The 15,339-nt window shown below is 41.6% G+C and overlaps 1 protein-coding gene across 1 annotated transcript; it reads right to left on the bottom strand.

Moving 5' to 3' along the window:
- Nucleotides 1-6,492: 6,492 nt before the first annotated feature.
- CISD1 (CDGSH iron sulfur domain 1) lies at nt 6,493-14,221 on the bottom strand. The gene is made up of 3 exons (XM_061635342.1): nt 14,094-14,221; nt 7,955-8,160; nt 6,493-6,901 (listed from the first exon to the last, which is right to left on the bottom strand). The coding sequence occupies exons 1-3, from the start codon at nt 14,122-14,124 to the stop codon at nt 6,812-6,814; spliced, it is 327 nt and encodes a 108-aa protein (XP_061491326.1). The 5' UTR covers nt 14,125-14,221; the 3' UTR covers nt 6,493-6,811.
- Nucleotides 14,222-15,339: the final 1,118 nt, after the last annotated feature.

Here is a 15,339-nt window from a genome sequence, read left to right as displayed (position 1 = left end):
AGTTCTCTCACTTGGAGCAGTTCATATATTTTCTAGACTTAAAGCATTCAAACACTTAGTACAAATCAATAGCTGTTCGCCCACTAAAAGATTACCCAACACCATTTCTCTCTATAGGAGAGAGATCGGATTGTATGCGCACATTTAGCTTTCACAAGAAACTCTCTACTCTTATATGTTAGATTTTCCCTGCAGGTGGCTTGTTGTACCCCACTTGCATTTTGTAGTACATTAGTATATCATCATCTTTGTGTAGCAGATTTGATTGATCTCTACCTATGAATAGAGTTATTCATTTAGGACAACTTTGTTTCTCCCTATACACACACATGAAAGAAACTTGGGTACTTTGTGTACTACAGAATGGAATTTAAACTACTGATTGCTAGAATCCCACTGTGCAGCTTTAGCTGTTGGTATAATTTGCTATACAAAACACAACAGAAAGGTTTTCAGCAGGCACCTTCTGTTTTAACCCTTAAACGCCTGCTGAAAGACTTTCTGTTGCACCAGGCTCATGCAGGCAGTTAGGAAGATGTCTCTTTTCAGTAGTTGACCTTGTTTTTAATGGTTTTTATTATACGGTTTTTATTTATTGTAAACCGTTTGGATTTTTTAAAAATGAAACAGCAGTAAACAAATATGTTTATAAATAAATAAAATAAAGATGACCTCTTCAGAAGAGACCATGACTTGCAGCTCAACAATGCAGGCAGAAAACACATTCAGAGGCCGTTGCTCCTGTTAACAAGATGGTGCAGTTCCTTTCAGCAAACACATGAAGCAATGGAACCTAGCTAATAAGCCAAGACCTCCCAAGCTCACAAGTTATTTCCAAGAGATTACCAGCTCACACAATCAAAAAGGAGACCTAGGACAAACTTTGAAAAGTTCAAGTATGAAGTATAACATTAAGAATGTAAGAGCCTGTTGGATCAGGCCAATGACCCATCTAGACCAGCATCCTGTTCTCACAGTGGCAAGTATACACATAGGTCAAGGAAATCTAGATAGAAAAAAATGTGCTGATGCCATGAAAGAATATGTCCATAGCTTTGAGCACCATGTACTGCAAGGCATTTACTAACGTCTTCAAAATATGCCATGTCCATCACAGGCTAATGGAAAGGGTTCCGAGGAGGGCAACGAGATTGATCAGGGGCCTAGAAACAAAGCGCTATGAAGAGAGACTGGAAGAACTGGGCATGTTTACCCAGAGAGCTTCGGCTATGGGGTGGTATACAAATGTAATTAATAACGATAACAATAATAATAACAATAACAACAACAATAATAATGTTTAGCCTTGAGAAGACTGAGCGGAGATATGATAGCACTTTCAAAGTACTTGAAAAGACTGCCACACAGAGGAGGGCCAGAATCTCTTCTTGATTGTCCCAGAGTGCAGGACATGGAATAATGGGTTTAAGTTGCAGGAAGCCAGATTTCGCCTGAACTTCAGGAAAAACTTCCTAACTGTTAGAGCGGTACAACAATGGAAACAGTTACCTAGGGAGGTGGTGGGCTCTCTAACACTGGGGGCATTCAAGAGGCAGCTCGACAGCTACCTGTTGGGTATGCTTTAACTTGGATTCCTGTATTGAGCAGGGGGTTGGACTTGATGGCCTTATAGGACCCTTCCAGCTCTATGATTCTATGAAAGCCCCATACAACTGGTTACAATTTCATTTTGTTGTAGAGCAAAACTTGGGAACCGTTTTCCCAGTCTCTATTTAGTATGTAGAACTAAAGCATCATGGTGATTCACACTTGGACTCTTAACGTATGAGCAGAAGGAACACTTGTCATACACCAGTAGAAATACAGTAGCTGCAAAGATCTTCAGATTTATTTTGTTCAGAACCTGCATGTTACATCTGATGGAAAGTGACTCCCAAGTTGCTTTTTGCTGCATGACTACATGATCTAGTCTATCACTAAGGTAACTCTCACTGTATCAGAGGGCCTCCCTGGAATCCTGTTACGTTTCCCCTGCTGTCAGAATGGGGTGTGGGGGTGGGTTCAAAATATATCCAGGGGAATAGTTCTCCACCATCGGTTATGGCCACTAGGGAAGCTTGGAAAAAGCTGGTTGTAAAGCATTATTTTGACCCTTATTCCCACAAGCTTAATTTATGGTTTAATCCCAGTATAAAAATGGGTTGGGGGGGAGATTGCGCTGTGGAAGAGATGGGTGGCAGGGGGTTGACTACACCAAACCAGTTGGTAAGACAAGACAGGGGCTTCCTCCCTTTTTCCCCTTTGAGAGCCCATTTCGATCTATCCCTCTCAACAGAATGGCAATATCTGCAGTTACAATATCACTTGGTGTCTGTGCATGGCCCTATACCCCTATCAGGAGCCCATTTAATCAACAGATACATGCTGGCATTGTGATATGCCAGGGGCAACACTGAAACACAGTCTAGTTATGCCCTGCAATGGTACTGTTTTGAATGGAAGTTATCTGTATTAATTTGGTCTTGGAAAAATCCTTCAGATTCTCAAGATGTTAATATTATACATAACTACATCCCAGCACAGTGAGTTTTGACAGAGGGGCAATATAACTGGCCCTTGCAAGTCCTTTGGGTGGCTAAAAGGCTGGTACTACAATATTGGAAGGAACATATGGCTCCCCCGATTGCCCAGTGATTGGAAGACTTATTAACTCTTGCAGCACATGAAAAAGCTAACTTCAGTAGGCGGCACAGAGAGAACAAACACTCAGATTTGGGATACATGTTTGGAGTTGTTTGTATGAAGTCCATGCCCAGCAGGCTCTGCTGGAGTCTGCTTCCCCCCCCCCGGTACCCAATCCCCTTCCCTTTTTAGTTTAGTTTTGTCTGTGTTCCCTTCAAATGTATAGTAATGCATTACAAATTACTATGGTCTTTTATCGAGCTTGCTTTTTCTCTTTTATTCTTAGTCACTCTATCATTACAAAAGAGGCAATAAGAAGCAAACATAGAAAAACCTCACTTTATCTGAAAGCAAAACAGATGACACAAATAGTCCTGCATCAGCTTACTTCCCCCTTAAGTTCAATAAGAGTTTACTTTCAAGCAAGCACACATAACATCCCTATCTATCCCATCCCCATACAGAACAGTTTCCAGCCCAAGGGTTTCACTTCCTTGTGGGCAACCTTCTAGAGACTACATGCTAGTAGTATTGGGTGGGGACAGATATGATTGTTTGCATACTAAGCTACATTCCAGCCGCAAATACACACATCCTTCTTCATCCAGGCAAGCAAGACACTTCAATAACACAATTCAAGCATTGTAGCCCTGCAAAAGCACTCAGATACTCAGAGCGGCATCAGTAAGGTTCATGGCCTGGAGAAGAATGGCCTGGGAGAGGCTAGGAATTCCTCACCTCCACCAAATTTTATATGTCTAAAATTTGGCAGGAATCCCCTTCTGCATCCATATAGTTCCAGCAATATTCAGTTATTTATTCCATTAGTGAGCTGGATATATTTTTGCAGAAGCTAATGTTTCTAGCTTCTTTGGAAATGACACTTGGTGGATTAATATCATTGCACCAACTCCCTCCATGTTGTATACTTGTTTTGCACATCTAATATTCTTTGATATCTAGAGATCATGATTATCAGTTGAATGAAAACAGAAATTCTATACTTACTGTTAGTTTCTGTTCATCCCAAGTGAGAGAAGCCAGCAGCTAGTTTTAGGAAGGCCCTGCCCTCTGGACTGAGAGGCAGTCTCCAGTGTAACTTCTGGAAGACGTGGGGCTGCCTCCCACTAAACAATGCTACTTCCAATGCAGCTGGGTGTACCCAGGTGAGCTTGAAGACCCATCAAGAAGATTTTCTTGAAGACAGCTTGGTCAAGGATATGAAATTGCCTAGAACAAGGGGTCAAGGGCCTCTGGCCCGTTGGTCCCAATTTTCTCCAAACCATGCTGACCTGACCTGCACCTGAAATCATATGTGACATCAGGTATGGGGCAGGTAAGAACATGGCTCCTAATGAACAATTAGGAACTTAAGGTGAGCTCCCAGTTCTTTCTTTGCAAGAAGGGCTTGCTGATGGCACTAAGTCCCATTGAGATCAGCTGTACTAGGAAGCTCCCCATCAGGAACCAAGGAGACACGGTGCTTTGCAAGGGTTAACAATCCTCAGAAGATGCCAGGTGCCTTGTAAAGCAACACAACCCTTCAAGCCTTGTGACCTCATAAACTATACACCAAGAGACTCCAACCCAAGATGAAGCCAGCCCTCCAAAGCCAGATTGAAAGTGCCCAGTGATGGCTGCTACCATAAGCCCACCCCTGTCTGGCAATGAAGGCACTCCAGTCACATCTACTGAGCTTTTCAGATGTCTGGCAAGAATCATTCAGTGATTAATGGATCCTAGAAACTGTACAAAGACATCTTTAGAACTCCAGAGGATTCCAAAAACCAGTTTTTTGCACCTAGCACTGAAAGAACACAGCCAGGTATTTTGAAGACCTCGGCAGCTATATCGAGATAACTAAGTTTGAGCAGGAAGCAGACCTGCCTCCACCAGGAGTTACAGGCCAATTGGCCTCTTCACTCGAGGAGAACACATATTGTCCCAACATGCTAAAAGCCATAAGGTTATGCTCCTTGACATAATGAAGGAAATAACCACAGAAAGGGCTTAGATCCTCTAGGTGACAAGTATTTTTCACTACCATTTCTCATTAAAGGCATCTAGTTTACAGAACAGTTAGAAAGTTTTATTTATCAATGCACAATATTAAACATATTGGTTAGTCAGACAGTTATGAAAATGTTCACCACACCCAGCCTACATCTATGCAAGCCAACTAGTTACACAAATTCAGCTATGCAGATGTGGTACAATTAAGGTTTCCCTTCTTGGCATTACATTAAATTCTTGAATTTCGTTTCTGCCCCCTGAAAGCGTCAGCATTTGATTTCACTCAATTGGTTAAATTGGCTGAACCATATTCACAGTGTGCAATTTTAAATTAAAAAGTTCTCTTGTCCATGCACTTTGGGTTTATGTAGAACAAAGATGAAAATACTTTTTAATGCATATAATTAACTACTTAATTATACAAAGATTAAAAACAGTTTCTTTTGAAGACATAGGGAGTCTGTTAAACTGTTTATGAAACTCACTTTAATTCAAAATGTGTGGTGTTGGGGGCCTGCTGTTTGAAAACCACCAGTCCAAATTTTCCCTGGACATTGCGGACTCTTAGGATCAACATCTGCCACCCTTTTGTCAGTGAAAACTACCTATTTCAGGTTATCCCTAACCTGTTGACTCCCAACATCACATCTAGCTATTTTTTATAATTTGCTAAAGGAAAAATTAGATTACACAGGCACATTTTAGTCACAAAAAATGCATTGTGGAGAGCAATCTGACAGCCAGTGTGGTGTAGTAGTTAGAGGGTTGGACTACGACCTGGGAGACCAGGGTTCCAATCCACACATAGCCATGAAGCTCACTGGGTGACCTTGGGCCAGTCACTGCCTCTCAGCCTCAGAGGAAGGCAGTGGTAAACCACCTCTGAATACTGCTTACCATGAAAACCCTCTTCATAGGGTCGCCATAAGTCAGAATCAACTTAAAGGCAGTCCATTATGCAGACAGCAATCCTATGTTCACTGGGAGGGTTGCTGAAAGACATTAAGATGCTGTAGACCATCCTTCTCCATAGGAAGAGGCCACCCTGGTTCAACAGAACAGAAGATCCTTCTATTGGCAGTGGGGCCACAAATGGGGTAAGTCAGCAGATATGAGGAAGCCTCAAATCTTCACAATCTACCAACACACACCTCATTCCCCCAACATACCCTTGAAAAAGGATAAAAACTATGCCAGTTCTGAAGACAGTGTAGTTATTTTCCTTACTGTTGATGTCAATTAAAGACAAGATGAACGAGGAGGTGGGGAACGGAAAGAGCACCTTCTGCCATGAGCAAGGGGCAGGGCATAGAAGTGGCAGGTCCTCTGCCATAGACCTCTTCCACCACCTATTTAGGATTGCCCTGCTCACGAATTAAGCCTTCAATCTGTACTCACTTAACTGGGAGTAAGATGTATTAAAATCTGAGTATACATGTATAGGATTTAAGAAAGCATAATTTTGCATGAGAAAAAAATTGCTCTCAGTTTTACAAAAGATAAAACAGTTTTTAATCTCTCTCTCACACACACACACCCTTGTTGCAGCAGGCATTACCTGTTCTCTCACACATGAAGGAATTCCTTTTGGAAAATGGCACTTCCCATCTGAGATATTCATAAATACTTACAACACACACTGGTAGGTCAGAAGACTTTTTCAAAATTAGTCAAAGTATTTTGTAAAAATTCATGACCTATATGTTAAAGCCCTATTCCTGGCATACCATGTTTGAACTGGATGGAGAACTGTGCTGCTTTATAAAGATTAATTAAAAAGAGTAACTTTATTGTCATTGTTTATGAATTTGAACAATAAGGACAGTTTGCAATAGCTTAGTCGAAAATAATTTAATGTATTATCTTCTAATATATAGTTCCAAGTACATTCTGAAGGTGTCTTTTTTTTACACTTAATGAGAATGTATACTTTACAAGACAAAAAAATCAGCAAGTCACAAGTATTCATTCCTAACATATACAGTGTAGTGTCTAAGCAAGGCAAACACCATGAATTACATGTGGTGCAGCATAATGTATACCACATCTAAAAATCTTCAGTGAAATGACTTCAGACCTCTTTTTTATACCAATTACAGGTGAGGAAAAAGTACTGCAACATGGTTGTTTGCGCGACGTCCAGATTATTCACCATTTATGCATCTTTTCTCTTGATGATCAGAGGTCCCACATTGTCTCCTGTTTCATCATTATGCTTTGTATGAGACCCATCACATAACGGGAACTAGGAAAAAAATTAAGAAGGCTTAAACACACTTTTAGCAAAACAAAGCAAAGCAGAGTTCACAGGCACCAAATAAATATAAGACTGGCCTGATTTGCACAAAGCCATGATTTCTTAGCCAAAATGTTGTTGGCTTGAAAATTTCCACCCAGCCCAGCAAATAACCATGCTTTGTTTTCTGGCAAATGGAACAGAACATTGGCTTATGAACCACTGCTTTTTAAGACTATGGTTGCCATTATGTCTGAACCAAACAGCCTTGCTTAACCATGGTTTGTTAGGCCACTCCCCCTCAGGCACTTGCTAAACTACATGGGCACAAAACAAAAATAAGTGCGAACAAAACAAACTTTGGAAAAATAAGCCACGGCATTTTTGTTCATCTGTGTGACCAACCTGTGGTTAGTTGAGCAAATCTTGATTTGTTGACCAAACCATGGCCTAGCGTCAAATGCAATTGCAGCCAATGTGGGGAAAAAATCATCATGCCATCCATCTAAGAATTTAGCAGGCCATCAGAAGGTTCCGGTACTGGATATGACAGAAGACCTGTCAGTCCTAAACTTTATAAATAAAACTGATTTGTCTAAGGACTAATATCAAGATTCAGATTTGAACACTGATAGAACTAGACTACTACTTCATAACTGAAATAAATAAAAATGAATTTGATCAATATATACTCATCTGCTTAATCATATAACCTCTTATGCTTTAATAATAATTTTGCTTCTAATGTTGAACTTATCTCACTGTTCCAATTATTCCTGTCATAACTCATCCTTCCAAGTGTGTTTGAAAATACCAAATCCTTAAACATCAATATTCTCTGACATTTACTCCCAAGTCACATGGTTTCTAGAGAAAGCCTTCCTAATATGGTAACTTCTTTTGATTCTGGAAATAATTAAAAAGCTTTCCTCCAACAACTGTTTCTTACTTAAGTTATTTCTTCTGATTGATTGTTATGAACTAGCAGTAAGGATGCTGGTTCTGGAAGGTTCGGCATATTTGTAATACAAAACAGTTACAAGAGCTTGGCCATTTTCTTACCTTCTTAGACCTCCAACACCGGCAGTATACAGCTTTCTCTCCCAAATCTTCCATATCAAATGCATGAACTACCTTTGGATTATCTTTCTGGATATGGAGGTTTACCATCCCACTACAGCATCTGTCCTTGCTGAGAAATTTTTTGTAAGCAAGATACCCAACAGCTGCTGCTCCGGCAGCAAATGAAACTGCTACAATCCATTCAACTGAAACAAAAAGATGGAGAAATGGTCAAAAAGCATTCACGGGGATACTTCTGTGCAAACAACCTGGTGCTGAGAAGCTATGGTTCAATATGGTTTCCACTTGACAGAATTTTCCATGTTCCTCATATCATAGGTTCCATTTTCCTCATACCATAGGTTCATACCATTTAGTAGGCTTTCCTCTTTCCTTCCACATTTCAAGGACACAAGCTGAAAGCAATCTGTCCTATGTATGTCTACTCATAAGTAACTCACTTAACATAGACAGACGTTAATCTTAAAATGTGCACAGGATTCCAGCCTTGGAGTTGTAGCTAATGCCAGTCCTGTTCAGTGTAGATGCACTGAAATGAATGGACATGGCTAACTTTAATTTCAATGGGCTATAACTTAGTTGAATTCAACCCTAAAAATGCAGTTCTACACTTATACTAAATAGCAAATTCCACCAAGTTTAAATGGGGCTTAATCCCAGCTAAGGGGTTACAGGACGGCAGGTTTAGTCTTTGTTCTGACACGAAGCCATCTCTAATGACGCTGACAACTTTAAAGAGAGAACATGTTACCAGCTCAGAGGAAGGAACCACTTCATTTGTTTTTGAGAGGGAGTGAGAAACTTTGGAATACTAGAAATAGTGTTTAAAATCTCAAGGAAGTACTTAACCCTTAAGACTTCTTCCTCCTCTCCATGCATTTAGGACAGAATAGTTTCCAAGTCAGCTATGTTTCTGACCTTTTGCAAATAGCACTAACACATGTCCTTAAGTAATACTAAATGAGAAGTAACCTGGGCCTAAGAGTGTTAAATAGAGCTATAGAATGAGCCAAGAGCTGACATGGAAACGGGTGTTAGAGGAAGAGAAGACATTCCAATATTATGTGGCAGGTAAAAACAAGGTCACCAGTCCAATTAATCTAGTGCCCAAGATACAATTAAGAATAGAGAATCCAACCTATTCATGTACCATAGTCACTGATGCAACACAGGTTACTAGCTTCACCAGCTAACCAGAGGTGGTTAACTTTGCTAACTGGCAGATATTTCCCAATTTATAATTCTAAAGTATGTTTACTTTAAAGTTTAAATCCCACTGAACTCATTGTGATGTGTGAGTTTAGGCTAGCAATCCCAAGGCAGCAATCTTGTGTAGCAGTACATTTTACCTTAACCACACTGCCATTTCATCAGAAGGTATTATATGAAGTCTGAAGTTTCTCTGAAGAAGAGCTGGGGAACCTTTTTAGACCAGCGGGCCAGATTGTTATGTCCCCCACCCCATGGGGGCATGTTTGACAGGTGTGCAAAGCTGCCTGTCAATCAGTTGACATTGCAATGATTCCCGATGACTTTTTTTGCCCGCAGGGGTCTTCAGAAGCCTTTCTCAAAGCATTATCTTGTGGAGTGCTTTGAAAGATACTGCTGAAGATCTGACAATCAGCTGATTTTTGTACTTTCAGAAGCTCCTATCAAAATGCTGTTTCATGGAGTGCTTGGAAAGGGGCTTCACATGCACTGCTAGAGATGTGAAGGCCCAGGGGGGGAAAATGAAAAAGATTTTTTTTCCCTCATGTTTCCCAATTTTTCTGTTTTCCCCCAGAAAAATAAAGGTTTTCCCCCTTCCCCCAAAATGTTCTGTCTTTTCCCCAGGCCATCACATATCTATGCACTACAGATCACCTGATTGGCAATGTCTGCAAAAAACCTTTTCAGAAGTTATTCTCTGCCCCACACCTGACACCCTATATGACATCAGGTATAGAGCAAATGGGTGCAGACTGATCGAAACAGCCTCACAGGCCACATAGGGAGCAGGCCTCGTTAGGGCCACAGCTAGAAGGCTTCCTACCCCTGCACTCCAGCAACCCACACAACTAAAATATTTACCGTAGAAGCCTCAAGCTTTGCAGCATGCAGGGGTTCCAGGCAGATGAAAAATATTCTAGAAAGTAGGAATTTCAAACTCCACCAACTTATGCATAGGTGATAGGGCCAAGTCCATAATATCTTTATTAGGACCAGCTTAAAAACAAAACAAGAGCAGTGAGCTCCTTTTGGAGTGTCATTACAGAATTCCTCTCAGGCTCAATATTAAATGAAGGGAGGTGGAAAGAAAGTTGTTAGTGAAGACATGATAGAAGTCATGTCTGCAATGTGCTAGAGCCTGAAGACAGCATTTCAGGAAGACTGATTATTGTTTAGAACCAAACTGCTTTGGGCATAACTAGCTATTTTTCCATGGAAACTTTGCCATTTTGTAAGTTCATCAGTAACAAATGGACGCCAATTGCAAATAAATATTAGGCAAGCATGGCCGTTTCAACGTTTTTAGCTTTGTTTACTAAACACAAAATAAACATGTCAAATTAGGTCACTCTCTAGTCTAGAGGATCAGAAAATTTTCCGATACATATAGAAAATTATCTGATGCAAGTCTCTCTATGCAAATTACCCTGATTTGCAGAGGAATCTTCCCATTCAAGATTTTCTAGAAAACCTACATCACTGGGCATAACCAGAGATCTTACACAAGCTAAAGCTAAGTTCAACAAGGAGCTTCCCGAACAACCATATTGAGAATTGTAACATATTGTAGGTCAAGACAAACTCCACTGGCAAAGTCTTTTTTTTACTCCTCCTCGTTTCTCTCTACCTGCCTCAAGAAGAGTTCTGTGAAACTTGAAAACTCTCGCTGTTTGTCAGTGTTTAGGTAGTTCACACAAAGGTGTTATGTCCTCAACTGAACCTTCCTAGTGGAGCTACATGGCTGTTTCATCCTTTCATACAGAGTTATATTTCAAAGTACACCCAACTCTAAATGTACAGCCTCATAAGACAAATAATTCACACATTCCTTGCACACATAAGTGTTAACAACGCAACAAAAGCTATGCAATATATATACACACATGAGACCCAGCTGGTTCATGACAGACAGAACTCTGGCCCTACCTGCACTATACATTTAAAGCAGTATCATACCACTTCAGACAGCCATGGTTTCCCCCAAAGTATCCTGGGAAGTGTAGTTTTTTGTTTGGTGCTGAGAGCTGTTAGATCTGTATTCTCCTCACAGAGCTACAACTCTTAGAGTAGTTTAATAATCCCTCTTCCCAGAGAACTCTGAGGATTATACCTCTGTGAGAGGATAGGTGTCTCCTAATAATACTCAGTCCCCTTCACAAGCTACAGTTCCCACGATTCTTTGGGAGAAACCATGGTTGTTTAAAGTAGTATGATACTACTGTAAATATATAGTGCAGATGGGACCTTAGAGATGCATGGGCACACAGAGATCACAGGGAAAATATTGCACCTACAGAACTCCTGTACTTGTTGAACATTAGGGCTATAACTGCATACTTGCAAGGCTGCACCTGTGCCATAGGCACATATAAATTACAGTGGGGAACAGATCACACAGACCAAGATACCAAAGATATGAAAGGAATATCTCACATTCAATTATTTATTCAACACATAAGATAAAGGGTGGGTTCAGTGTTGCCACTACAGAATGCAAGGGAAAGTGGTAATCAGGAGCTACAGTGAATGTACACAAATTGGTACGAACAAAAGGAAGTAGCTATATAACGTATGTGCTGTCTGGGTACCAACAGTGACATGCCTATAACTCTGGACAGAGACACCCACTAAAAACATCAATTCTTGGGGAGCATCAGATGCTCTTAAAGATGTGAAGGCCCAGAAACTAAGGCCTGAAGTGCAGAGACTTGAAACTGCTGCCAGGGTGGAGAGGAAGAGATAAAAAGATTGACAACAGCTCTTATGTATTTTTTGGGGGGGGGGTAAAAATAATGAAAACAGTTGTAAGGAGTGCTTTTTAAGTAATATTGTTAGAGCGAATTATACTGCTACAGAACTCTTTCATTCAAGAGCATGACTAAAGAGAATTAAGCAGTTTTTCCAAAGCTCAACAGGAAAGCAATCCCAAAGAAAGTATATAGAAGAGCCTAATTCATGTAGTGTTCCAGAAATGAATACAATGTGTGATATAGCCTTAAGCTGTGCAGTCACCATGGAATGAACTTGCACAGCAGAATAAGGAAACTTTACTCTGCTAACAAGCCAAGTCAAAAATTGTTCCAACAAGCCAGAGCTGCTTTGTTTTTGTTTTTAACAGAATTTTGCAGTTATATAAAAACACTTTAAGTCAGAGTATCAATTTAAAGCATTGGTCTTCAACAGGTGGGTCACTACAGCAGTGCTACCACCATACAAATGTACAATAAAAAGATTAAGAAATGGGTCCCCAAATGCTTGCTTGAGTTAAATAAGGGTGCTGGATCTGAAACTGACTTAGCACATAAGGTCCTAGTCTTCATAATGGTTACTTTCACACAACAGAACTATTCAGCATCAAATTCACCAGCTTTATTTTGGATTTGTATACAGAACTCACTGGGTGACTTTGGGCCAGTCATTGCCTCTCAGCCTCAAAGGAAGGCAATGGTAAACCACCTCTGAATACTGCTTACCATGAAAACCCTATTCATAGGGTCGCTATAAGTCAGAATCGACTTGAAGGCAGGTGATTTCCATTTCATACAGAACTTGCCTGCTTTATCATGTTTTGCCTAACAAGATGGGCTTAATAGTGTCCTTTACAGATATGGAACTTAGCATGGAAGATTGTTACTCACGCAATATCAAAGAAAAGCCAGGCCACTCAGAATCTGTTTTCAAAGCGGGCAGGGGGGCTCAAACATGTGAAATAGTAAATCACCTGAAAGTCTTAGTTGATGTGAGGTAAACCAGTCTAACAAATAAAAAGGCCAGACAGTCTCCGATTATGTGGTTAACTGCCCTCTGCTCACCACTGATCCAGAGCCAAATCAGAGTATGCTTTCAGTATATCAGGTGCAACTTTTAGGTAAACTAAGCCCTGAAGCTTCTCCACTTCGGAAAAGCGGTCTGAAAGCAACCCTCCTCAGACCTACACCTAGTTTCTGGGAACATTCTCCCCCCCCAAACCCTAAACTACCCCACTGTCTTGAAGAGACATCGCATTTAAAGGATGAGCAGCAGGTGTCAGAAGAAGAGACTCAAGGGAGTCAGCTACAGATCACCACGAACAATTCGAGGCAAGACTTCCCCACGCCCACTTCTGAAAAGAAGTGAACTCTGGATACTAACGCGGTGTCTTAGCTTTTAGTGCTAGCGTGACCAACATGCTTGGTATTTTTCTTTTAACTGCGCAGTAGTCACGAGTTCCTTTGTTTCGCGGCTCAGAAGCATGCACCACTAACAAAGTATGGAAGAGGTTAGGGAAGAAAGCACCGATGCTGAAATGTACACATGGAGGGAAACGTCGCCCAAGGGCTCCTCCAAAGCAAACAGGTGGGAGGATAAAAAAAAGGGGCTTGCCCTAAGCCTGGAAAAAGGAGGTACGGACGAAAGAAAGATGCCTGGGGACATCGCCGCTGCTACAAAACACGCTGCGCAGAAACGATCTATGAGATTATCACAGTCGGCATCGGCGAGTGTAACACTCGGGAGCCGCAGCAAACCACCACAGGAGCCACGGAGAACAAAGAACTAATGAAGGTCGAAGGAAGGGCCAGGAAAGCCTCAGAGATCACCCAGTTAAAAACAACTACTCCCTCTGATAACAGTCAAGGACGTGCCTCGAAACTGCAGCCCTACCTCATTCAGACACTGCAAAGATGCACAGAACGAAAGCGAGAAAATGAAAAGATCCTCCAAGCTTTTTTTCTCTAGAGTGTGATGTGCAGGTTCAGGAAGGCGGGGGGAGGGGGACTGCAAAATAGACAGGGCCCGTGTTAAGGCAACAAGTCTCTAATTCGCAACACGGGGAAAGCGGGGTGGGGAATAATACTAGAAGGTGAAAGAAAATTCCCACACAACCCCCGACTACAAGGCTGCAGTAAACCCCCGACCTGCACATTCTTACCCCTCACGGAAGAATTCGACCCGAGCCCCATTATTCCAACCCTGAATTCACGGTGCACAGCCACTCTCTGAGACTAAAGCAAAATACACACGAGATAGGACAAGGGAAACAGCAGTCAGCAGGCTGCGCCTGCGTACGAGAGCTTTTAACATGGCGACGGCAGCGGACTTCCTCTCTTTCTTAAAGGGACTGTGCAAGAACATTCAAGCTCGGCTTTGCGGAAAGGGCGGCCGTGAGGGACAGAGATCAAAAGTGGATTTTTTTAATTGTCTATAATTGCATTGCCACACTGAACTGAAAATATCCCAGAGATTGCTGTGAGGATTAAACAAGCGGGGCGAGAGGGAAAGGAAGAATTGGGATTGCCACCCTAAATTTTCTTGGAGGAAAGACAAGGCACGTAAACACATTAAGCAAATTTTATTTTATTTTATTTTTTTTTAAACTTATATACCGCCCGACTAGCAATAGCTCTCTGGGCGGTGAACATAGATACAATAAAATACAATATAATACAAAAACATCAGTCTAAAATCAAATTTCACAATCTAAAAACAGCAAAGGCTAAAATCAAATTACAAACATTACAATCATTAACAAAAAATTAAAATGCCTCGGAGTAGAGAAAGGTTTTAACCTGGCGCCGAAAGGATGATAGTGTTGGCGCCAGGCGAACCTCCTCGGGGAGACTATTCCATAGTTCGGGGGCCACCACTGAGAAGGCCCTTGATCTTGTCACTGCCCTCCGGGCCTCCCTATGAGTCGGGACCCGGAGGAGGGCCTTCGTAGCAGACCGTAGTGTACGAGCCGGTTCATAGCGGGAGAGGCGTTCCGACAGATATTGAGGTCCCGCGCCGTATAAGGCTTTATAGGTTAATACCAACACTTTGAATTTGGCCCGGAAGCGTATTGGAAGCCAGTGCAAGTGGGCCAAAACAGGTGTTATATGGTCAGACCGCTTCGTTCTTGTTAGCAGTCTGGCCGCCGCATTTTGCACCAGCTGTAGCTTCCGAACCGTCTTCAGAGGTAGCCCTACGTAGAGCGCATTACAGTAATCCAAACGTGAGGTTACCGGAGCATGTACTACTGATGTAAGATCCTCCTTACTCAGGTAGGGACGTAGCTGGGCTACCAATCGAAGTTGGTAGAACGCATTCCGTGCCACCGAGGCTACATGAGCCTCAAGTTACAGGGAAGAGTCTAGAACGACTCCCAGACTACGAAGCTGTTCCTTTAGGGGGAGTGT

Source organism: Rhineura floridana, chromosome 7 (genome assembly GCF_030035675.1).
Source record: "Rhineura floridana isolate rRhiFlo1 chromosome 7, rRhiFlo1.hap2, whole genome shotgun sequence".
Lineage (NCBI taxonomy): Eukaryota > Metazoa > Chordata > Lepidosauria > Squamata > Rhineuridae > Rhineura > Rhineura floridana.
This window is presented reverse-complemented; position numbering and strand designations above follow the sequence as displayed.

Bases quoted from the DNA above. Each gene is read 5' to 3' on its own strand.
- CISD1 (XM_061635342.1), bottom strand. From the start codon at position 14,124: ATGGGGCTCGGGTCGAATTCTTCCGTGAGGG. The intron at 8,161-14,093 runs GTAAGAATGTGC...TTTTTGTTTCAG, and splicing joins GTCGAATTCTTCCGTGAGGG to TTGAATGGATTGTAGCAGTT. The intron at 6,902-7,954 runs GTAAGAAAATGG...TTTTTTTCCTAG, and splicing joins GGTGTTGGAGGTCTAAGAAG to TTCCCGTTATGTGATGGGTC.